This window comes from Triticum dicoccoides, chromosome 7A, assembly GCF_002162155.2.
Source record: "Triticum dicoccoides isolate Atlit2015 ecotype Zavitan chromosome 7A, WEW_v2.0, whole genome shotgun sequence".
NCBI classification, from domain to species: Eukaryota; Viridiplantae; Streptophyta; class Magnoliopsida; order Poales; family Poaceae; genus Triticum; species Triticum dicoccoides.
The window spans coordinates 703,228,104-703,252,245 of NC_041392.1; the positions used below are offsets into that span (position 1 = coordinate 703,228,104).

General features: G+C 44.0%; 1 protein-coding gene across 1 annotated transcript; it reads right to left on the bottom strand.

Annotated features, from left to right (window-relative positions):
• Nucleotides 1-223: 223 nt before the first annotated feature.
• LOC119327767 (patatin-like protein 2) lies at nt 224-2,390 on the bottom strand. The gene is made up of 5 exons (XM_037600861.1): nt 2,039-2,390; nt 1,761-1,942; nt 1,437-1,614; nt 982-1,143; nt 224-892 (listed from the first exon to the last, which is right to left on the bottom strand). The coding sequence occupies exons 1-5, from the start codon at nt 2,243-2,245 to the stop codon at nt 353-355; spliced, it is 1,269 nt and encodes a 422-aa protein (XP_037456758.1). The 5' UTR covers nt 2,246-2,390; the 3' UTR covers nt 224-352.
• Nucleotides 2,391-24,142: the final 21,752 nt, after the last annotated feature.

The following is a 24,142-nucleotide window of genomic DNA, read 5'->3' on the forward strand; positions in this document are numbered from 1 at the left end:
CCAGGCTTAGTTGCATTTTAGAGTTGTCCTTGATGTTCGGCCCCCCTTATGTTTATTTCCTGGCTCCGCCGTTGGTCACGTAGAAACGAAGGTAGTATAAAATTACAGTAGAGCGGACATCCCTTTATTCTCTATTCTATTCTAGCACAACCACATTGGCCATGACTATTTCTTCTTTGAGTAAAATTCTGTTTCCTTTTCCTCAAGTTAATAATATGGAAAATTCCTCATTACATACATTAATATTATGAATAATTTCACATTAGACAATAACCATATGAAGAATGTCGAAAGCCACATAAATATCCAACATGCATACATCATCAAATACAAACAGGGGTAAATATTCAGACTACACAAGTTTGTAGGCCTCTTTCCGAGCTTTGCGCTCTTTCGACAGCATGCGGGCAAAACGGGCCAGTTCCTCCTCGTTCGTGCCCCTCTCTAGATCGGGCTCGTTCTTGCCTGTCTCGACGTTCACCTTGCACACCTGTCTCTTCAGCAACGCTTTGCCGACACTAATGAGCCCGTTGAGGTTCTTTGATGTGGACACATCAACGGAGGCCATTTCGCCAGTGAGCTCGTCGTGCTGGATCCGGAGATAGCTCTTGTTGCAGTCCAGGACCTGAAAGAGCACGGATGCTTGAATGTCGACGAGGTCGGTACTAGCTTCGCTGAAGCTATCAATGATCGGCGTGGCACCCCTCTTGTAGAGCCACCCGAGAAGGCCCCACTTGCCGCACTCAGCCGCATCAAACTTCTCTTCGATCTTGGCTGTGCCGGTGCCCAATGAAAGGATCATGAACTTTCCGTAACCCGCATGCTTGATGGGCAAGAAGTCCTGGTTTCCCATCAGGATCTGCTTGCTAACGTGGGTCATCGCCAACAACGTCTGCGCATGCACCTCAATGTAAGTTAGTGAGGATGTTAGCAAGCTCCCATCAAGCTTGCTTGTCGTGTTAGTGTGTTAGCATGAGTTACCGGATTGTTAGCGACGACGCCTCCGTCAATTAGGTTGAAAGCCCGGGTCTTGCCGTCTTTGTCCTTGGTCTCGAAATGGTGGCCGGGGAGGTAGGTCGGCGCGGCCGACGTGCTAATGCAGACATCCGACAGAAGAGCATTCTTGGAGACATCCCTCATGGCCTGTTAAGATTTTGTATCATGTATATGTTACTAAGCTTTGCTTTTGAAAGAAGGGTAAACCTCCTGTCACTGCATCCCTTGACGTACACAATCATATATACTACTCCCTCCATTAAAAAAATGTTGTTTATCTAGTACAACTTTAGTACAAAGTTTTACTAGATCAACGCCACTTATTTTTGGATGGAGAGAGAATATTAGCTATCGAAAAATAGTGACCAGCAAAACAAGCGGATGACATGCCAACTTGTATAGATGCACGTGGATCAGTTTGTGTTCTTCTACATACGTACGTCGTAGGTTGAGAAGATGGTAGGCTGGAGGAGCTTGATGTCAAAAGTGGGGATGACGATGTTCTTGAGCGTCTCATTGACGCGTGTGTCTCCGAGCAGCTCCTTCACGACCTTGTGCAGGTGGTGGCCGCTGTACTTGGGCCCCATCATGCTCTTGAGCCAGCCCAGAGGTCCTTTGCTGCTCAAAAGATTTTACATACTTAGCTCATGATTACTTTCGTTGAGCGTACGCTGCTCACTCGATGCAGAGGCTGAGGACGTTTCCGTCTCTCAAAAACATAAATGATGTGCGAGACTGCGAGTCATGTACTATGTAATCCTCACCAGACGGCAGGGAAGATATTCGGGCAGTGCTCGAGGTAAAACTTGTTGATGTCCTTGGCAGCGAAGAGTGGGCGGCCCTCGGCGTTGGGCGCGGTGAGCATGGCCGCCACCAGGCCACCGGTGCTCGTCCCGGAGACCACGTCGAAGTAATCCGCGATCCTCACGTCCGGCCCATCAAGCTCCTACGCACCCCCAACAATTCATTGCGGACGGATGCGTGCAAGTGCAAGCAGGATATGATTGCCTAAATTACATGAAAAACTTAATTAGCTAGTCACCTGGAGCTTTTCTTCGAGGAAAGCGAGGATGGTGCCGGGGATGATCCCACGGACGCCGCCGCCGTCGATGCTCAGCACGGTGACGATGCTCCCGTAGCGCGGCTGCGGGCTGGCAGGCGATGACAGCGACCACGCGCGGCTGCTCAGCTCGCGCCGCGCCACGCTCACTGGCCCCATGCTCCGCCCCGGCGCCTGCGTGACCGGCATGGTTCCGCTCTAGTTCCGAACTGGCAAGGCCCGAGATCCCTTGGCTTTACAAAGGTTTTGGCTGTCCCCTTAGGCCTTAGCTGCCTATCTGGTGGCTGTTGCACTTGCACCGGGATGATGCAGTAGCTTTAAATGGTTGGTTGGATGCGCTCACCGGTCGCCGGCGAACCATCGTGCAAGCGCAAGTGGTTCAGTGCGACTGAAGAAGTTGAAATCAAGGAGCGAACGGGGCCGGGCACGACGCACCGAGCACGTCATCGACGTGACGATGGCCGCGGAAAGCTCAGTGCACGCGCGGTGATGCTGATGCATGGAGGAAAACACGAGCGGCGGCTAGAATTATAATGTGTCGCGGTCCAGTTTCAATCTTTTCCAACCTTTTGCGAATCCTGTCCTGCCTGCCACTAGCTTTCTTCAGTCTTTGTGTTTACTCCACCGGACACGTACGTGTGGAGAAGCGACACGCTATTTTCTCCTCGCCGGTACTCCACCCGTAGCCGTCGCCGTCGGAATATCGGATGAGCGCGCGCTCGTATTTGCAGAGTTTATCCGGTTCTCCCCCAAGCTTGACCATGCGTGTTTGATGATATTTCTGCGTAATTGTGAGAGATAGTTTTGTTTTTTCTTAAAGCAATATTCACTGAGATGGCTAAAATTCTGAGATATTTCTGCGTTTTGTGAGAGATAGTCTGTGTATAAACTAAAATCCGTGTGTGTAGCATCTTTTATGCTATATTATGCGACGAAGGGAGTATATATTATATGTTGCATCTGAGTTCTCGCAAAAAAAATTGTTGCATGTGAGCATCTCATAGTCCACTGCACTAATGAACTTTGTAATTGGAGTTGTAAGATGAGGCACATAATGCATATCCGCATAATGATTGATCATGTGTTCAACTGTTCGTGACACATGACAACAAGATTTGCTTCATGTGGGTGAGTCCACTTAACTCCAATCATAATAATCACTGTGCTCCCCAACAAGTCATAATTCATTACCCACTTTTTTGATCCTGTCAATCAAAAAGTGACCTATTTGGTTACATAAAGTTTTGATCAGAATCGGCACTCACGGAACACGATATGACATTTTACCCATTCTCGTCTTTCCACAACAAATGGTACTTTAATGAAAAGAAAACGAAATTTAGAAGCTCACACGAACAATGCCGAATGGAACCAATTATCTAGCCGAATACTAGCAATCGCATGCACCACACGTGTGCATGCTCGTCTCACTAAGTAGTTTCAGAACAACATACTATACATACTACTAGATGCGCGTTACAACTTGCAAGTATCTAGGAGCTTACTCAAGTTCAGCGTGGTAATTTTCATATTTGGTACAATGGGTAACACGATGGAAAATATGTGGAAATTATGCTGTTACATTAAGATATCCAGTAATTTTGTCTCTGGGACCTGCCCCGAAGTGACACTTGTCGCCACAAGACTTGGCTACACCTATCTTGGTTGGTTTTACCACTTTGATCATCTAGAAAATAATGTTACCCACTTTCTTGGAAAAGGACTTGGATAGGAATTGGCACTCACGCGTCACATTATTTACTACCCTTTGTAAACTTTTATAAGACATTTCAGGTCACTACATGAAGTAGCCAATTCATGCAAGGTCCAAACTCATGAAGAAAGGTCGTCAATATATTTATGCATCCCTTATGTTTAGGCTTCACTAAATCCTTCTATAGACATGGGACCGATATAACTATATGTTGGCCGAAGTCTTTAATCAAGACCTATTGACACTAATACCATATTGAATCTGCATCACATTTGACCTAGAAATCCAAATGAGTGGAAGAATGGGTATATCACACTTCTAATGCAACGGGTTAGTTGGAGATCACGTCTTTGATGGAGCCTATCCTATAGTTTAGACGACTGATAAAACCTAGCTCCGGTAGTTGTGCCCAAGGACTACGGCGTAGCACCGGTGGTGAAGGAACTCGGTCCTCCACTGCCAAGGCGTGTTGCTCCGCTGAAACCCATGACGTGGTACCAACATGGGCTGGATACAGAGGTGGAGTGTTACGGTCCTACTTGTAACAAGGAACAAATCTCAAAACAGCAAGGAGCGACTCTATCAACCACATGGAACAACTCTCTCAATGGATTGATTCTTGGAATAAGAGGTACAACATATTAGAGGAGGAAGAAGGATTTGCACACAGAGGAGCCGCATTTGCTAGGGTCCTTTCGTTACAGAATTGGTGGTCCACCGGATGGCCAAAACACTCAGCAGGGAGCTCTGTATATAGCAGCGACTAATATACTAATATTTGAGAATTCTGATTCATTACTGACGTCTCACTAATATGGAATGGAACACATGTAGAGGAGCGTTCAAAGAAACGGTTGAGCAGTTAAAAAGGCAAATTGCTCTCTGTTGAAGGACGGCTGGCCTTGATCAATTATGTCCTCACAAATATGGTTATCTATATACTTTTTTTTCAACTCCCAAAAAGGGTCTTATAAGGACTGGATTATTTCGGATTCAGATTCTTTTGGCAAGGAGACAGTGAAAACAAAAATAATAGATTAGCCAAATTAAGTGTGGTTTGTAAGCCGAAAGACCTAGGAGGCTTTGGCATTCATGTCCTACAGGTCAAGAATGATGCCTTACTTAGTAAATGAGTATTCAGACTATTTAGTGAAGATGGCGCATGGCAATCCTTGCTGCGTAGTAAGTACCTATGCAAAAAAGTTGAGTGTCCGGCCTATTGGAAACCTGGCGGCTCACACTTTTGGGCTGGGTTAATGAAGACAAAGGAACATCTTTTTTGCTGGCGATCTTTGCGATAAAAGATGGGTCGGGGATCTCTTTCTGGGAGGACAAGTGGCTATGAAATACAAGCCCCCGAGAACAATATTCAGCTTTGTACCACATGTTCGCCATAAGAATGATACTCTTGCGCAGGTGTCCAGTTCATCCCCACCAAATATTGCTTTCAGGCGGGATTTGATTTGCACTTGTCTGATGTCAAAATCTTTTATCTTGGTTGGAGTTGATTAACCTGACGTAAGGACGAGATGAGTTTCGCTGAAGTCTCACTAAATATGGGTCCTTCACGGTCAACTTGAAGTATCGTACACTCACACATTCAGAGGTTTCAGTGAATAATAACAAGAAAAATTGAAAATCAAAGATTCCGCTAAAAGTTAAAATCTCCATCTGTTATGTTCATAGCGGAGTTGTGCTAACCAAAGAAAACATCGCCCGTCGCAACTAGCAAGGAAGCAATGAGCGTAGTTTTTGTGCTCATGACTAGACAATCAGACACCTCTTTTTTAGTGCAAGTTTGCGCGTTCTACATGGTCTGTCATCCAAGTAGCATCTAGTTTGTATACCTTCATAAGTGTTGCCAATATTTTTGGCCATTGATTAGATGATATTCGAAATAGGTTCAAAACCCTAATAAGAGTCGGAGCGTTTGCCTTGTTATGGCCGCTTTGACTGTAGAAATGATTTGGTTTTTGATAGGAAAAATTGCCTTTGCAGGTTTTTCTTCGATGTACGCACTCGCTTTGTATGTGGTCTATGTTGCATCAAATGGAGTGTCAATCGCTATGCGGTTGGAACTGGTGGTGATGGAGATTTTTACCCAACATGAATGGCAGCATAATCTCGGAATGTGTTCGTCACCTCATTCGATATAGGCATAGTGTCGGTCACATGACTCTTCTATTGCTGATATGTCGGATCATTATTTTATTTTATTTTATTCAAACTATTGGTGTTGGCTTTCTGCATCTTAAATACACGGAGGCTGGGCGTTGCGCATCATGCTTTCGTTTGATGCTATATTTTGAGTTTATAAAAGCGACCTTTATCCCAAACAAAAGAAGTGACTAATTCTACTTACTTGCAGGTAGGTCGACATGACCAATTTTTTCCCATCGTGCTTCGTTGACTCCGATGCTGCTGCAGGCTTACTCTTCTTCAGTTTAGACGTCGCCGTCCGAAGTAACGCACTCTTCCTCTTCTTCAGCTTCGTCAGGCCAAGTAACAGCCACATTTTCTTCAGTTTCGTCAAGTTTGGTAACAGCCACATCTTCAGTTTCATCAATTGATGCTGCTGCACGCTTGGCGAATGCATGATTGCAACCCTTATGAATTTTATCCAAATCCAACCCTCTTGGTCAACGTCAATCATTCCGGTGCTGAACTTGTCTATGCTAGCGGCGACATGTGTTGGCGTTCGAACTTTGTTAGTGTTTTTGTAAGTGCAAAGTAATTTGCACTGTCAAAGCCAGAGGGTACGACACCGCCGCCAAGACGGGCCAAAGGTTTGGTGAGACCATCTGTAGTCTTTTTTTTTTGGAAGTTAAATGCCCGTCGGCATTTTAATCATCAGGCGCTAGCATGTCTAGCATGTTTGACTGTAAGAAACCAGGCAGCCAGCCTGGGATTGTTTCATACAATTGTTGAATAACAGAATGATGTAAAGCAAGCCTAGCTAAGCGGCGAGCCACCAAGTTTGTATGGTGACTTGAAAACCGCGGCTTAAATCCCTGAAACAGAACACTCATCTCCTTCATCTCTCTTATAAGATGGAATCCGCTAGACTTATGTGGTATCTCCCAAAGACGCTGTATCTCCTGACAGTCTGTCTCGACCACCACATGCTGGAGTCCCATCCCATGCGCCAAAGATAGCGTGTCTCTGCACGCGAGGAGTTCAATGGACAGAGGGTCGGTGATATCCTCATACCGTGTGCAGCCCGCTCTCACAAACGAGCCATGATGATCACGGGTGATAAACCCTGCTCCACCTCTGCCTCGCTCAAAGCTCGTTGCTCCATCCATGTTAAATTTGACCCACCCTACTTCTGGAGGTTGCCACTTCGGGCTAACCATAACCGGAACTTGGTCCTTCATTGGTATTTCAAGGGCTCGAACAATCTCCTCAATGGTAATCATGGACTGCCGTGGTTGGTATTCATTTTCCCCATGTGTGTAGCTGTTCCTTGAGTGCCAGACAACCCACATTACCATGATCATAATAGCAGCCTCGTCCTTCCGGAAGAGGCGATGATCTAAAAGGTCGCGCGATCATGTCAGCGGGTTGAGTTGCGGTATTGTAATACCAAAGAATCGCTCAGCTGCTTCCCAAAAGCCCCGGGCATAATCACAGACCATCAGGGTATGAAACAAAGTTTCATTGTCATTCCCACATATTGGGCAGTTTGGTAGCTGCTTGATATGACGGCGTCGAAGCTCACTGTGGCAAGGTAAGAATTCCTTTAGTACACGCCACCAGAACACCTGGATCTTGGGGAGGACATTAAGCTACCAAAGCGAACGCCATATTGCTTCATCTCCATTAGAGGATCCCACTGCCTCAGTTATCTGGAGCTTGAGGTTCATTGTCTGTCGATATGTAGATTTGACAGTGAAGAGGCCAGACTTCTCCCAAGCCCATGCCCATATATCCGCCCCCACTCTACGTGGTCTTGGCATGCACAGAATTTCATCCGCATCCGGTGGGTAGAATACACCCCGAACGGTTTTCGCTTCCCACCGATTTGTCACCGGATCAATCAAGTCCGAAACTAACTTAATGGAATTTTGCTTCAGTGACCCCATTGGTTTCATGGAATTAGTTCCTTCTATCCACTGATCATGCCAAACTTCAATAGTTATTCCATCTCCCACTCGCCTGATGAGCCCCCGTTTTAGCATCTCCCTCCCTTTGATGATTGCCTTCCAGGTTTTGGATGCACTTGCGGGGCACTCAACCGTGAGGAAATTTTCATTAGGGTAATATCTACCCTTGAGTACGCAAGCACACAAGCTGTTTGGATTTTTCAAGGAGTCCCCATGCTTGTTTGGCTAACATCGCATCATTGAAGGTCTCAAGATCCCGGAATCCGAGTCCTCCCTTTGATTTTGCAATGCACATCTTTTCCCACGATTGCCAATGCATTCCTTTTCTATCTACTGACCCAGCCCACTAATATTTTGACATATTTATCGTCAGTTTCTTGCACATACCTTTTGTGAGTTTGAAACAACTCATAGAGTAGGTTGGTAAAGCTTGGACCACGGACTTCAAAAGAACTTCTCTTGCTGCACATGACATCTTCCTCTCACACCACCCTTGCACCTTTGCCCTCGACCGTTCATTGATATGCTCAAATTGTTGCTCAGTTATCTTACCTGCAGCCGTTGGTAGGCCAAGGTACTTCTCTGACATGGCCTCCCGCTGTATTTGGAGTGCAGCCTTGAGACCCCTCTTAACTGAAGTGCCACTGTTAGGGCTAAAATAAACAGAACTCTTCATCTTGTTTGCACTTTGCCCGAGCCCAAGTTGTACTGTTCCAAAATTTCATTTAGTCTAGTGGCACTTCGAGCATCAGTTTTCATGAAGATCAAGCAATTGTGTGCAAATAAAAATGTTAGATCCATGGGGCAGAATAACTCACTCCGATGCCCCTATCAAATCCATCCTCCATCATAATTTTGCAGCATGCACGAGAGTCCCTTCCCACAAAGGAGGAATAAATAGGGGGAGATTGGGTCTCCCTGACGAAACCCCCTTGAGGGCGAGAAGGCCGGTAAAAGCTCACTGTTAACCTTTACCTGGAACCTTACGATGGTCACACACCACATGACAAGTGAGATCCATTCATCTTGAAAACCAAGTTGTTGCATTATTCCTTGCAGATAAGCCCATTCTACTCTATCATAGGCTTTTATCATATCAATTTTGACTGCACACCATCCTTGCTTTCCTTTCTTTCTCTTCATGGAGTGAATGCACTCATAGGCTACTAGGACATTGTCGGTAATAAGTCGTCCAGGAATGAAAGCACTCTGCTCCTCTGCAATTATCTCATCCAGTAACTCCCTCAAACGGTTAGCCAATACTTTGGAGCAGATTTTGTAGCGAACATTGCACAATGAAATTGGCCTATACTGAGTGATATTTTGTGGGTTTCTCACCTTGAGTATAAGAACAATTACCGTGTTGTTCACTGAGTCTGGCATTTGTCCCCCTTTAAAAAACCGAGGACTGCCGCTGTGACATTGATACGTCTCCAACGTATCTATAATTTTTGATTGTTCCATGCTATTATATATTTTATTTTGGATGTTTAATGAGCTTTATTATACACTTTTATATTATTTTTGGGACTAACCTATTAACCGGAGGCCCATCCCAAATTGCTGTTTTTTTGCCTATTTCAGTGTTTCGCAGAAAAAGAATATCAAACGGAGTCCAAATGGAATGAAACCTTCATGAGCATGATTTTTAGAACAAACATGATCCAGAGGACTTGGAGTGGACGTCAAGCAACCAACGAGGAGACCACGAGGCAGGGGGGGGGCGCCCACCCCCTGGACGCGCCCTCCACCCTCGTGGGCCCCTCGTGGCTCCACCGACCTACTTCTTCCTCCTATTTATACCTACGTACCCTGAAAACATCCAGGAGCACCACGAAAACCTAATTCCACCGCCGCAACCTTTTGTACCCGTGAGATCCCATCTTGGGGCCTTTTCCGGTGCTCCGCCGGAGGGGGCATTGATCACGGAGGGCTTCTACATCAACACCATGGCCTCTCTGATGATGTGTGAGTAGTTTACCTCAGACCTTCGGGGTCCATAGTTATTAGCTAGATGGCTTCTTCTCTCTCTTTGGATCTCAATATAAAGTTCTCCTCGATTCTCTTGGAGATCTATTTGATGTAATCTTCTTTTGCGGTGTGTTTGTCGAGATCCGATGAATTGTGGGTTTATGATCAAGATTATCTATGAACAATATTTGAATCTTCTCTGAATTATTTTATGTATGATTGGTTATCTTTGCAAGTCTCTTCGAATTATCAGTTTGGTTTGGCCTACTAGATTGATCTTTCTTGCAATGGGAGAAGTGCTTAGCTTTGGGTTCAATCTTGCGATCACTACTAGGAAAAGGGTTGTAGCTAATATGGGTATTAATGGCGCACCATGTATTGAGATCACTACTATGCAGTGGCACACCAGATACTATAGCAGTGGTTGATTCATTAGTTGTATCAGGTACCGGTATTTAAAATGCAATAGTTGCCAATATTTTGCCGGAATGTTGATTCATTTCCGTTTCGGCGAGAATTTGTCACTATGCATTCTTTTTGGTCCTATTTTTAGGCAAAGTGATACTATTGCATTTCAAATAAGGGTATTAATACTATAGCAGTGGTGCACCAGATACAGGTACGCCATTAATGTCCACATTACTAATGGCGCACCTGGTGTGTGGTGCGCCATTACTATTTTTGAAAAAGGTAAAAAAATTGTTAGCAGTGACGCACCAGTGGATGGAGCGCCATTACTAGTTAAAACTAGTAATGGCGCTCCATCCACTGGTGCGCCACTACTAACATGTTTTTTATTATTATTTTTCAAAACTAGTAATGGTGCACCACACCAGGTGCGCCATTAGTAACCCTGGTTACTAATGGCGCATTCTTAGGTGGTGCACCATTGGTAACCTGGGAGCAGCTAGATATTTTGGACAACCACCTACCACACTCACTTTCCCCACTTCATTCTCTCCACCTCTACCAAGCTTGGTCTCGGCTGCCTCCTCCTCCTCACCTCATTTGCATCATAGATTCACCCAAATTAAGTGGTTAAATTTCCTTTTTTAGATAGGTAAGTAGGGGAAAGGTTTCTTTATGTTCTAGATCTACTTTTTTCTCCCTCCAACAACGTACACACTTTTTATGGCCTAGATCTACGTATGTTTGTGGTGTCGCATATGTTTGTGGTCTTGCATATGTTTGTATTTGCAGGTACCGGTATTTGAAATGCAATAGTTGCCAATATTTTGCCGGAATGTTGATTCATTTCCGTTTCGGCGAGAATTTGGCACTATGCATTCTTTTTGGTCCTATTTTTAGGCAAAGCCATGCCAAATTTTTTTTGGTTCTAAAATATCGTTTTTCTCTACCCCGCAGGCGACCATGGTCCGTACGATAACCGAAGGCATCGTGAATAGGTTTTTGAGCTCCGTGAAGGCCGAGATGCTTCAAAAGAACGAGACGGAGATAAAATGTCCGTGTCGAAGATGCAAGCTGAAGAGCCTTATGGACCCGGATTCCGTACAGGTGCTGGACCACCTGCTCTTGCGTGGTTTCATGGATGGCCATCGGTGTCAAGGTGATGAAGATGACTATGAAGTCGTCCATGGGGGCCAGGCAAGAAATGAGGAAGGGCAGCAAGACAACCGCGATGAGGGCGGGCGAGAAGACGAAGAATCTCCAGGACATGATCATGAAGTAGATGCAGTACACAGTCATCATGTAGAAGATGTCGGACATGATGATGAGGAAGATCAAGATGAAGGGCATGATCATGAAGATGAAGATGCCGGAGCAGACGACGATGGACCATCGATGGGCTGGGTGCAGGACCCTCATATTCAAGAGTTGTTTCTCAAGCAGACGGGTAACACAAGAGCTGCCGCCCGAGAGAAAGCCAAGCTGGATCAACTGGAGATAGATGCAGTTTCTCCATTGTATGAAGGATGCAGGCCCAAGGATACCCACCTGAAAGTAATGCTCATGGCTCTGGAGATGAAGGTAAAACACAAAATGACCGACGCATGCTTCGAAGAGAACATGTCATTCTGGCACGAACGTCTTCCCAAGGGGAACAAGTGCCCGACCAATTTCGAGGAGGCGAAGAAAATCGTGTGTCCTCTGGATTTACCGCACGTGAAATACCATGTGTGCATGAATGATTGCATCATTTATCGGGACGAGCACGCGGAGTCTACCATATGTCCGGTGTGTGGTGTCACTCGATACAAGAAGAGGAAGAAAGCTCCTCGAAAAGTGGTGTGGTACTTTTCGATCACTCCTCGTCTGCAACGGTATTTTACGGACCCTAAGCTAGAAAATCTCCTGCGTTGGCACGCGGATGGGGAGGAGAAGAAGCGATAAGATGACGGAAATGATCCGGTGATAAATAAAAAAGATAAGATGTTGAGTCACCCTAAGGATGCGAGCCAGTGGCAAGTGATGAACTTTGAACACACAGAATTTGGGGACGATCCAAGGAACATCGTGCTGGTCGCAAGCACCGATGGACTTAATCCGTTTGGCAGCCAGAGAAGCACACATAGCACCTAGCTTGTGTTTGTGTGGATGTACAACCTTCCCCCTGGTTGTGCATGAAGAGGAAGTACATTCACATGAGTATGCTAATTGAAGGGCCGAAACAACCAGGGAACGACATCAATCTGTATCTGGGGCTGCTAAAAGAGGAGCTAGACACGCTGTGGAAAACGCCAGCCAATACGTGGGACGCCGCAGAGAAAGAATATTTCCCTATGAGAGTCGCACTGCTCACGACGGTGCACGACTATCTCGGTTACGGATATGTCGCGGGGCAGGTGGTCCACAGATTTTCTGGATGCGTCAGGGGCATGGATGACACAATGTATCGCCAGCTAGATAGAGATCCCGAGTCTTCGAAAACCATGTTCATGGGACATCTAAGGTGGCTTCGCGACGATGACTCATGGAGAAAACGCAAGGATCTGTTCGATGGTGAAACCAAACCCCGAAGACGCCCGCGTACGAGGAGCGGCGAGGAAATAGACGAGCTGTTGAAAAATTGGAAAGATTGCCCACCGCCGGGAAAGAAGCGAAAGGCGCCAGAGCCGGGAAAGAAGCAAAAGGCGCCAGAGCTGCTGCTGAAGGTATGGAAAACGAGGTCTGTTTTTTGGGACTTGCCGTACTGGAAGATCCTCCGTGTGCCTCACAGCCTTGATGTCATGCATATCATGAAGAACGTGTGCGAGAGTCTTCTTGGTACCCTGCTCAACATGCCAAAGAGGACCAAAGATGGGTCGAAAGCAAGGGCAGACTTGAAATCAATGGGCATCAGGGAGGAGCTTCACGCTAATGATGATGATGATGATGATGATGATGATGATGATGATGATGATGATGATGAGGCGAAGGACATGGAAATTCGTTGCAAAGGCAAAAAGGTCAAGAAGATCGGAAATGACTACCCTCCCGCGTGCTTCACTCTAAGTCAGGAGGAGATCGAGCAGTTTTTCACCTGCCTCCTAGGAGTAAAACTTCCTTACGGTTATGCGGGGAATATAAGCAGATACCTAGACTCAGCGAAGCAGAAGTTTTGCGGGATGAAGTCTCACGACAGTCACGTGCTGATGACGCAGATACTTCCAGTTGCAATCTGTGGGATCATGGACACGCACGTCCGTGAAACCCTTTTTGGCCTATGCAACTTTTTTGACGCCATCTCTCGAAAGTTGGTTGGCATGAGGCAACTCAGAAGGCTACAGGAAGAGATCGTGGTGATACTATGCGACCTTGAGATGTACTTCCCGCCCGCATTCTTCGACGTTATGGTGCATCTGCTAGTCCATATCGTGGAGGATATCATCCAACTCAGGCCGACGTTCCTGCACAACATGATGTTGTTCGAAAGGATGAATGATGTCATCAAAGGATACGTTCGCAACATGTCACGTTGATGTCTACTACGCAACCTTCTTCTTGTAGACGTTGTTGGGCCTGCAAGTGCACAGGTTTGTAGGACAGTAGCAAATTTCCCTCAAGTGGATGACCTAAGGTTTATCAATCCGTAGGAGGCGTAGGATGAAGATGGTCTCTCTAAAGCAACCCTGCAACCAAATAACAAAGAGTCTCTTGTGTCCCCAACACACCCAATACAATGGTAAATTGTATAGGTGCACTAGTTCGGCGAAGAGATGGTGATACAAGTGCAAAATAGATAGTAGATATAGGTTTTTGTAAACTGAAAATATAAAAACAGCAAGGTAGCGAGTGGTAAAAGTGAGCATAAACGGTATTGCAATGATAGGAAACAAGGCCTAGGGTTCATACTTTCACTAGTGCAAGTTCTCTCAACAATAATAACATAGATAGATCATATAACGAGCCCTCAACATGCAACAAAAAGTCACTCCGAAGCCACTAATAGCGGAGAACAAACGTAGAGATTATGGTAGGGTATGAAACCACCTCAAAGTTATTCTTTCAAATCAATCCGTTGGGCTATTCCTATAAGTGTCACAAACAACCCTAGAGTTTTTACTAGAATAACACCTTAAGATACAAATCAACCAAAACCTTAATGTCACCTAGATACTCCATTGTCACCTCAAGTATCCGTGGGCATGATTATACGATATGCATCACACAATCTCAGATTTATCCAACCAACATAAAAGTACTTCAAATAGTGCCCCAAAGTTTCTACCGGAGAATCAAGAACATGTGCCAACCCCTATGCATAGGTTCATGGGCGGAACCCGCAAGTTGGTCACCAAAACATACATCAAGTGGCACGTGATATCCCATTGTCACCACAGATAAGCACGACAAGACATACATCAAGTGTTCATAAAAGACTCAATCCGATAAGATAACTTCAAAGGGGAAACTCAATTCATCACAAGAGAGTAGAGGGGGAGAAGAAACATAAGATCCAACTACAATAGCAAAGCTCGGGATACATCAAGATCGTGCCATAGATGGAACACGAGAGAGAACATGAGAGAGAGAGATCAAACACATAGCTACTGGTACATACCCTCAGCCCCGAGGGTGAACTACTCCCTCCTCGTCATGGATAGCGCCGGGATGATGAAGATGGCCACCGGAGATGGATCCCCCCTCCGGCAGGGTACCAGAAAGGGGTTCCGATTGGTTTTTCGTGGTTCTGGAGGCTTGCGGCGGTGGAACTCCCGATCTATCTTCTGTTCTGGAAGTTTTAGGGTACGACGGTATATATGGGTGAAAGGAGAACGTCGGTGGAGCTACGGGGGCCCCACGAGGCAGGGGGCACGCTCAGGGGGGAGGGCGCGCCCTCCACCCTCGTGACCGCCTCGTGGCTCTTCTGACGTGGGGTCCAAGTCCATCAGGTGGGTTTCCTTCCAAAAATAACTTCTCCAGTTGATTTCGTTCCGTTTTGACTCCGTCTGATATTCCTTTTCCTCGAAACACTGAAATAGGCATAAAACAGCAAATCTGGGCTGGGCATCCGGTTAATAGGTTAGTCCCAAAAGTAATATAAAAGTGGATAATAAAGCCCAATATTGCCTAAAACAATAGATAAAGTAGCATGGAGCAATCAAAAATTATAGATACATTGGAGACGTATCAAGCATCCCCAAGCTTAATTCCTGCTTGTCCTCGAGTAGGTAAATGATAAAAAGAGAATTTTTGATGCGGAGTGATACGTTGCCATAATTTCAATGTAAATCTTCTTAATCATGGTATGAATATTCAGATCCGAAAGGTTCATTCATATTGACATAAAAATGATAATACTTCAAGCATACTAATTAAACAATTATGTCATCTCAAAATAACATGGCCAAAGGAAGTTCATCCCTACAAAATCATATAGTTAGGCTATGCTTCATTTTCGTCACACAAAGATGTTCCCAACTTCTATACCCCTGATGACAAGCCAAGCAATTGTTTCATACTCAAATAATCTCAAACTTTTTCAACCTTCACGCAATACATGAGCGCGAGCCATGGACATAGCACTATGGGTGGTATAGAATATGATGATGGGGATTGTGTGGAGAAGACAAAAAAGGAGAAAGTCTCACATCAACGAGGCTAATCAATGAGCTATGGAGATGCCCATCAATTGATGTTAATGCAAGGAGTAGGGATTGCCATGCAATGGATGCACTAGAGCTAAGAATGCTCAACAAAAGAAAACTAGTGGGTGTGCATCCAACTTGCTTGCTCATGAAGACCTAGGGCATTTTGAGGAAGCCCATCGTTGGAATATACAAGCCAAGTTCTATAATGAAAAATTCCCACTAGTATGAACAAGAGAACTTATGAGACTCACTATATGAAAATCATGGTGCTACTTTGAAGCACAATATATGAGACTCACTACATGAAGAACAAGGTGCTACTTTGAAGCACAAGTGTGGAAAAAGAGATAGTAGCATTGCCCTTTTATTTTCTCCTTTTTTTGGGCCTTTCTTTTTTTCTTTTTGGCCTTTCTCTCCTTTTTTTGATTGGGCAATGCTCTAATAATGATGATCATCACACTTCTATTGATTACAACATAATGATTACAACTCGATACTAGAACAAGATATGACTCTATATGAATGCCTCCGGCGGTGTACCGGGATGGTGCAATGAATCAAGAGTGACATGTATGAAAAATAATGCATGGTGGCTTTGCCACAAATACGATGTCAACTACAAGATCATGCAATGGCAATATGACAAAAGTAAAGCATGTCATGATGATGATGATGATGATGATGGAAGTTGCATGGCAATATATCTCGGAATGGCTATGGAAATGCCATGATAGGTAGGTATGGTGGCTGTTTTGAGGAAGATATGGGGAGGTTTATGTGTGAAAGAGCGTATCATATCACGGGGTTTGGATGCACCGGCGAAGTTTGCACCAACTCTCAATGTGAGAAAGGGCAATGCACGGTACCGAAGAGGCTAGCAAATGGCGGAAAGGTAAAAGTGCGTATAATCCATGGACTCAACATTAGTCAAAAGAACTCATATACTTATTGCAAAAATTTAGAAGTCATCAAAAATCAAGTACTACGCGCATGCTCCTAGGGGGATAGATTGGTAGGAAAAGACCATCGCTCGTCCCGGACCGCCACTCGTAAGGATGCACAAGCCAGGTACACTTCATGCTTAAAATTTGTTACACAACTTTAACCATACGTGCATGCTACGGGACTTGCTAACTTCAACACAAGTATTTATCAAATTCACAACTACTCAAATAGCACGACTATGATATTATCACCTCCATATCTCAAAACAATTATCAAGCATCAAACTTATCTTAGTATTCAACCCACTAAAAAGAAAGTTTCACATATCTTGAATACCAAGTATATTAACATTAAGCAAATTACCATGCTATTAACGACTCTCAAAATAATCTAAGTGAAGCATGAGAGATCAAGTTTCTTTAAAACAAACCACCACCATGCTCTAAAAGATCTAAGTGAAGCACTGGAGCAAAAATTATCACGCTCAAAAAGATATAAGTGAAGCACATAGAGTAAACTATCAAGCTCAAAAGATATAAGTGAAGCACATAGAGTATTCTAACAAATTTCAATTCATACATGGCTCTCTCAAAAGGTGTGTACAGAAAGGATGATTGTGGTAGACTAACAAGCAAATACAGAAATAATACAAGACGCTCCAAGCAAAACACATATCATGTGGTGAATAAAAATATAGCTCCAAGTAAATTACCGATGGAAGTGGACGAAAGAGGGGATGCCTTCCGGGGCATCCCCAAGCTTTGACTTTTTGGTGTCCTTGGATTATCTTGGGTGTGCCATGGGCACCCCCAAGCTTAGGCTCTTGCACTCCTTGTTCCATAATCCATCAAAAGAATTCACCCAAAACTTGAAAACTTCACAACACAAAACTCAATAGAAATCTCGTGAGCTCCGTTAGAGAAAGAAAACAAAAGACTACTTTAAGGTACTGTAGTGAACTTGTTCTTTATTTTTATTGGTGTTAAACCTACTGTATTCCAACTTCTCTATGGTTTATAAACTATTTTACTAGCCATAGATTCATCAAAATAAGCAAACAACACACTCAAAACAGAATCTGTCAAAAACAGAACAGTCTGTAGTAATCTGTTACTAACCCAAACTTCTGGAACCCAAAAAATTCTACCAAACTTAGACAACCTGGGAAATTTGTTTATTGATCATAAGCAATTGGAATCACTATTTTATCACGTTCTGGTGATTTTTGACAATTCGGGCACTGAGCGCAAAGATTCTGGAAATTACAGCAAGATCAAATAACTATCTTCCAAGAAGATCTAATGGGTTTAACTTGGCACAAACACTAATTAAGAGATAAAACCACATCTAAACAGAATCTAGATGGATTATTTATTCCTAAACATAACCAAAAACAAAAAACACAAAATAAAATTGGGTTGCCTCCCAACAAGCGCTATCGTTTAACGCCCCTAGCTAGGCATGATGATTTCAATGATGCTCACATAAAGGATAAGAATTGAAACATAACGAGAGGATCATAAAGAATATTACTAGCACATTTAAGTCTAACATACTTCCTATGCATAGGGATTTTGTGAGCAAACAACTTATGGGAACAAGAATCAACTTGCATAGGAAGGTAAAACAAGCATAACTTCGAAACTTTAAGCACATAGAGGGGAAACTTGATATTATTGCAACTCCTACAAGCATATATTCCTCCCTCATAATAATTTTCAGTAGAATCATGAATGAATTCAACAATATAACCAGCACCTAAAGCATTCTTTTCATGATCTACAAGCATAGAAAATTTACTACTCTCCACATAAGCAAAATTCTTCTCATGAATAATAGTGGGAGCAAACTCAACAAAATAGCTATCATGTGATTGAAAATTAAGATCAATATGACAAGTTTCATGGTTATAATTATTCTTTATAGCATACGTGTCATCACAATAATCATCATAGATAGGACGCATTCTTTCATCATAGTAAATTTGCTCATCAAAGCTTGGGGGACAAAAAATATCATCTTCATCAAACATAGCTTCCCCAAGCTTGTGGCTTTGCATATCATTAGCATCATGGATATTCAAGGAATTCGTACTAACAACATTGCAATCATGCTCATCATTCACATATTTAGTGCCAAACAATTTAGAGATTTCTTCTTCTAGCACTTGAGCACAATTATCCTTTCCATCATACTCACGAAAGATATTAAAAAGGTGAAGCGTATGAGACAAACTCAATTCCATTTTTTGGTAGTTTTCTTTTATAAACTAGACTAGTGCTAAAACAAGAAACAAAAAGATTCGATTGCAAGATCTAAAGATATACCTTCACTTACCTAGCCTCCCCGGCAACGGCGCCAGAAAAGAGCTTGATGTCTACTACGCAACCTTCTTCTTGTAGACGTTGTTGGGCCTGCAAGTGCACAGGTTTGTAGGACAGTAGCAAATTTCCCTCAAGTGGATGACCTAAGGTTTATCAATCCGTAGGAGGCGTAGGATGAAGATGGTCTCTCTCAAGCAACCCTGCAACCAAATAACAAGGAGTCTCTTGTGTCCCCAACACACCCAATACAATGGTAAATTGTATAGGTGCACTAGTTCGGCGAAGAGATGGCGATACAAGTGCAAAATAGATAGTAGATATAGATTTTTGTAAACTGAAAATATAAAAACAGCAAGGTAGCGAGTGGTAAAAGTGAGCGTAAACGGTATTGCAATGATAGGAAACAAGGCCTAGGGTTCATACTTTCACTAGTGCAAGTTCTCTCAACAATAATAACACAGATAGATCATATAACGAGCCCTCAACATGCAACAAAGAGTCACTCCGAAGCCACTAATAGCGGAGAACAAACGTAGAGATTATGGTAGGGTACGAAACCACCTCAAAGTTATTCTTTCAAATCAATCTGTTGGGCTATTCCTATAAGTGTCACAAACAACCCTGGAGTTTTTACTAGAATAACACCTTAAGATACAAATCAACCAAAACCCTAATGTCACCTAGATACTCCATTGTCACCTCAAGTATCCGTGGGCATGATTATACGATATGCATCACACAATCTCAGATTTATCCAACCAACATAAAAGTACTTCAAATAGTGCCCCAAAGTTTCTACGGGAGAATCAAGAACGTGTGCCAACCCCTATGCATAGGTTCATGGGAGGAACCCGCAAGTTGGTCACCAAAACATACATCAAGTGGCACGTGATATCACATTGTCACCACAGATAAGCACGACAAGACATACATCAAGTGTTCATAAAAGACTCAATCCGATAAGATAACTTCAAAGGGGAAACTCAATTCATCACAAGAGAGTAGAGGGGGAGAAGAAACATAAGATCCAACTACAATAGCAAAGCTCGGGATACATCAAGATCGTGCCATAGATGGAACACGAGAGAGAACACGAGAGAGAGAGAGAGATCAAACACATAGCTACTGGTACATACCCTCAGCCCCGAGGGTGAACTACTCCCTCCTCGTCATGGATAGCGCCGGGATGATGAAGATGGCCACCGGAGATGGATCCCCCCTCTGGCAGGGTACCGGAAAGGGGTTCCGATTGGTTTTTCATGGTTCTGGAGGCTTGCGGCGGCGGAACTCCCGATCTATCTTCTGTTCTGGAAGTTTTAGGGTACGACGGTATATATAGGTGAAAGGAGAACGTCGGTGGAGCTACGGGGGCCCCACGAGGCAGGGGGCACGCCCAGGGGGGAGGGCGCGCCCTCCACCCTCGTGATCGCCTCGTGGCTCTTCTGACGTGGGGTCCAAGTCCATCAGGTGGGTTTCCTTCCAAAAATAACTTCTCCAGTTGATTTCGTTCCGTTTTGACTCCGTCTGATATTCCTTTTCCTCGAAACACTGAAATAGGCATAAAACAACAAATCTGGGCTAGGCCACCGGTTAATAGGTTAGTCCCAAAAGTAATATAAAAGTGGATAATAAAGCCCAATATTGCCTAAAGCAGTAGATAAAGTAGCATGGAGCAATCAAAAATTATAGATAAGTTGGAGACGTATCACACGTCCAGAGGGAAGCATAGCCAGGGGCTTTTTGACCGAAGAGTGCATCTCCTACTGCACGAATTATCTAGGCATCGAGAACCCCGTTGGTCTACCCGTCAACAGGCACCTCAACAGGCTCGCTGGATGGGGTCACCGCGAGGGTCGCCGTGAAATGCATGTCGACTTCGAGGGTCGACTCGCCGACTTTGAAAGAGCAAACCTAGTCGCGCTACAACACATAGACGTGGTCGATCCTTGGGTAGTAGAGCACAAAACCTTTATTGAGAAGACGTACAATGGCCGAGGTCAACAAAGGACGAACGGAGATATAATCAAAGACCACAACTCATGTTTCACGCGTTGGTTCAAGGAGAAGCTTCTGTCGTACCCTTTACATGAGGATTCTTCCGCGGAAGAAAAACTCATATTCGCCTTGTCATAGGGCGCCGAGCACAACCTGATGACCTATGAGGCGTACGATATCAACAGCTACATATTTTACACCGAGGAAAAGGACATGAAGAGCGATGGTTATCAGAACTCCGGGGTAATGATGGAATCCTACACCGGTAACGACAAGGACAGATACTGCGGAAGGATCGAGGAGATCTGGGAGCTGAGCTACACTGGAGAGAAGGTCCCGATGTTCCGTGTCAGATGGGCCAAGAGCGTCCTAAAAGAAGACCGATATTTCACCACAATGGTTATACCCGGAGCCAAATCCAAGACCACGGGCGCAAACATCACCGCGAAAAATGAGCCATGGGTACTGGCTTCCCAAGTGGACCAATGCTTCTTCATTACCGACCCGTCAAAGCCCAGTCGTGTTGTCGTGAGGAGAGGCAAAAGGAAGATCATCAGAATGGATGGAGTCGCCAATGAGCAAGACTTCGACAAGTACGGCGACCTGAAGATGGAACATGACGACGACGATGAAGTGCCATACACCACAAGAAGAAGCAGGACCACCCTACCTAAAGGACGTCCGTTCAAGAGAAGAACTCCATTTGCGAAAAAGAAGGGCAAGAAGATTGTGAAAAGATAGCTAGCTAAGATCGATTGTATTTAAATTGTAGTCTTCATTTCTCGATTGTATTTCGACATATGGAAATGACATTTCTTCTATTCTAGTCCTCATGAATTTTTATTTATGTTTATTCTGGTATTGAATCTCTAACTCACAAAAAGTATTGAATTTGTTAATATTTTTTGAACTCATGAATATTTTTAAATTTCATGGGCACTTTTTGAATTCATGAATATTTTTTCAAATTTGATAATATTTTTTCATATTCATAAATGTTTTACCAATTCACAAATGAATGCAACCAAAAATCCAAAAAAAAAGTTACTAATGGCGCACCAGGAGAATGTGCGCCATTGCTATCAAGGTACTTATGGCGCACCCCTAGGAGGTGCACCATCGGTATACCAATTTTTATTTAGGTTTATTCTGGAATTGAATTTCTAACTCACAAAAAGTATTGAATTTGTTAATATTTTTTGAACTCATGAATATTTTTAAATTTCATGGGCACTTTTTGAATTCATGAATATTTTTTCATATTCATAAATGTTTTCTAAAAAATTATTAGATGCAACTAAAAATCCAAAAAAATATATTTTCAAATAATAAATTTGATGATATTTTTTCATATTCATAAATATTTTCAAATAACAAATTTGATGATATTTTTTCATATTCATAAATATTTTCAAATAACAAATTTGATGATATTTTTTCACATTCATAAATGTTTTCAAATTTGATCGTCGTTTTCTAAAAAAATTTAGATGCAACTAAAAGTCCAAAAAAAAAGTTAGTAATGGCGCACCAGTGGGAGGTGCGCCATTGCTAGCACTGTGTTTATGGCGCACCCCTAGAAGGTGCGCCATTGCTAACCTTCCCCCCTCTGTATGTAGGTGTGTGCTGTCCATCTCACTAACCCTCCCTCGCCAGATCCCCTCGCCCCCCGCGCCCGCTCCACCGCCGCCGACGACCCCCGCACCCGACGAGCCCCGCACCCGCCCCACCGCCGCCATCCGCCCGCGCCCGCTCCCCTCGCCCTCCCCGGCCCAGCAGTGAGCAGAGCCCAAAAAGCCTCGCCACCGTCGCCCCCTTCCCTCCCCATGAACCCTAGCCGCCCTGCCCTCGAGCGCGAGCTGCAGCCAATCCAGCCACCGGCGGGGCGGTGCGCATCCTCAGCACCATCGACCGCGAGCTGCTCAAGCCCTCCGCCTCCATCGCGCTGCACCATCGACCGCGAGCTGCTCAAGCCCTCCGTCTCTGTCGCGCTGCACCATCGACCGCGAGCTAGCTTGCTCCCATCACGGCGCGGTCGGCTGGACGTTTCCCTCTCCTCGCTGGCTCGCCTCCAACCTGCAGGGCGCCCGCGGTCCACACCATCGCTGCCGACCTGCCCTAGCAAGTTAGCATGGTACAATTGATCTTCCCTTCCTGCAATTCTGCTAAGCAGCAAATCTGGGAAGATAAAGATTGGTCTATATATTTTGGATTTTGAGGACAATGGCTTCCGTCGACAATTTTGTCGTGCCTAAATCCAAAATGGTGGGCACACTGTTCTGAATTTTTATTGTCTTTGGCTAAATGGATGTAGGTTGTCTATAGTATGCCCATTACATGCTAGTTTTGTCATTGCTGACTCCTATGAAACATATAATTTTATTCCTGAACCTTGATATGTTGATGTTGTTGTTCCTTAGAGAAGATCCCTGAAAATGGAAGTCCATGAATATATTTGCATTTCTGACTTCTATGGAAGATCATGAAAACCGGAAAAAATGATGTCTCATTTTCCACCGATATGTACCAGTATGATCTGCTTTCATGCCAAACTTTGATTCATATAGGATAGTTAATTACTCTTCTTTTTACCTGCTGACTTTGTTCTTTTGTTAGTAAGAAATCCATGTATTTTAATGCAACTTAGATATGCTTCTTCTGGTCATTGGTTGATTTAGTTAGTGAAATGCTGCGCTGGCTTCTCTTTCTCTGTTGCTTCATGTCATTAGTCAAATTCACACCTTCAAGTTAGCTGTCCATAGCTGCAAAATTGTCAGAGTTTGCAAACTACTGGAAACAATATCATGTGGAAATTTTATATGTTTCGCCTCTGTTATATATGTTCCTGTTTTCTACTTGCCATCTTGTTACAAATTTTTTGCTAGTGCTCCTTTGTATGTTGAGATGCCTAGGAGTTTTTTGGGGGTTTCCTTTTGGTTAGAGTGCTCCAGATCATGCCCCTCTGTCTGGTTACTATGAGGTGATCCCTTTTGAAACCA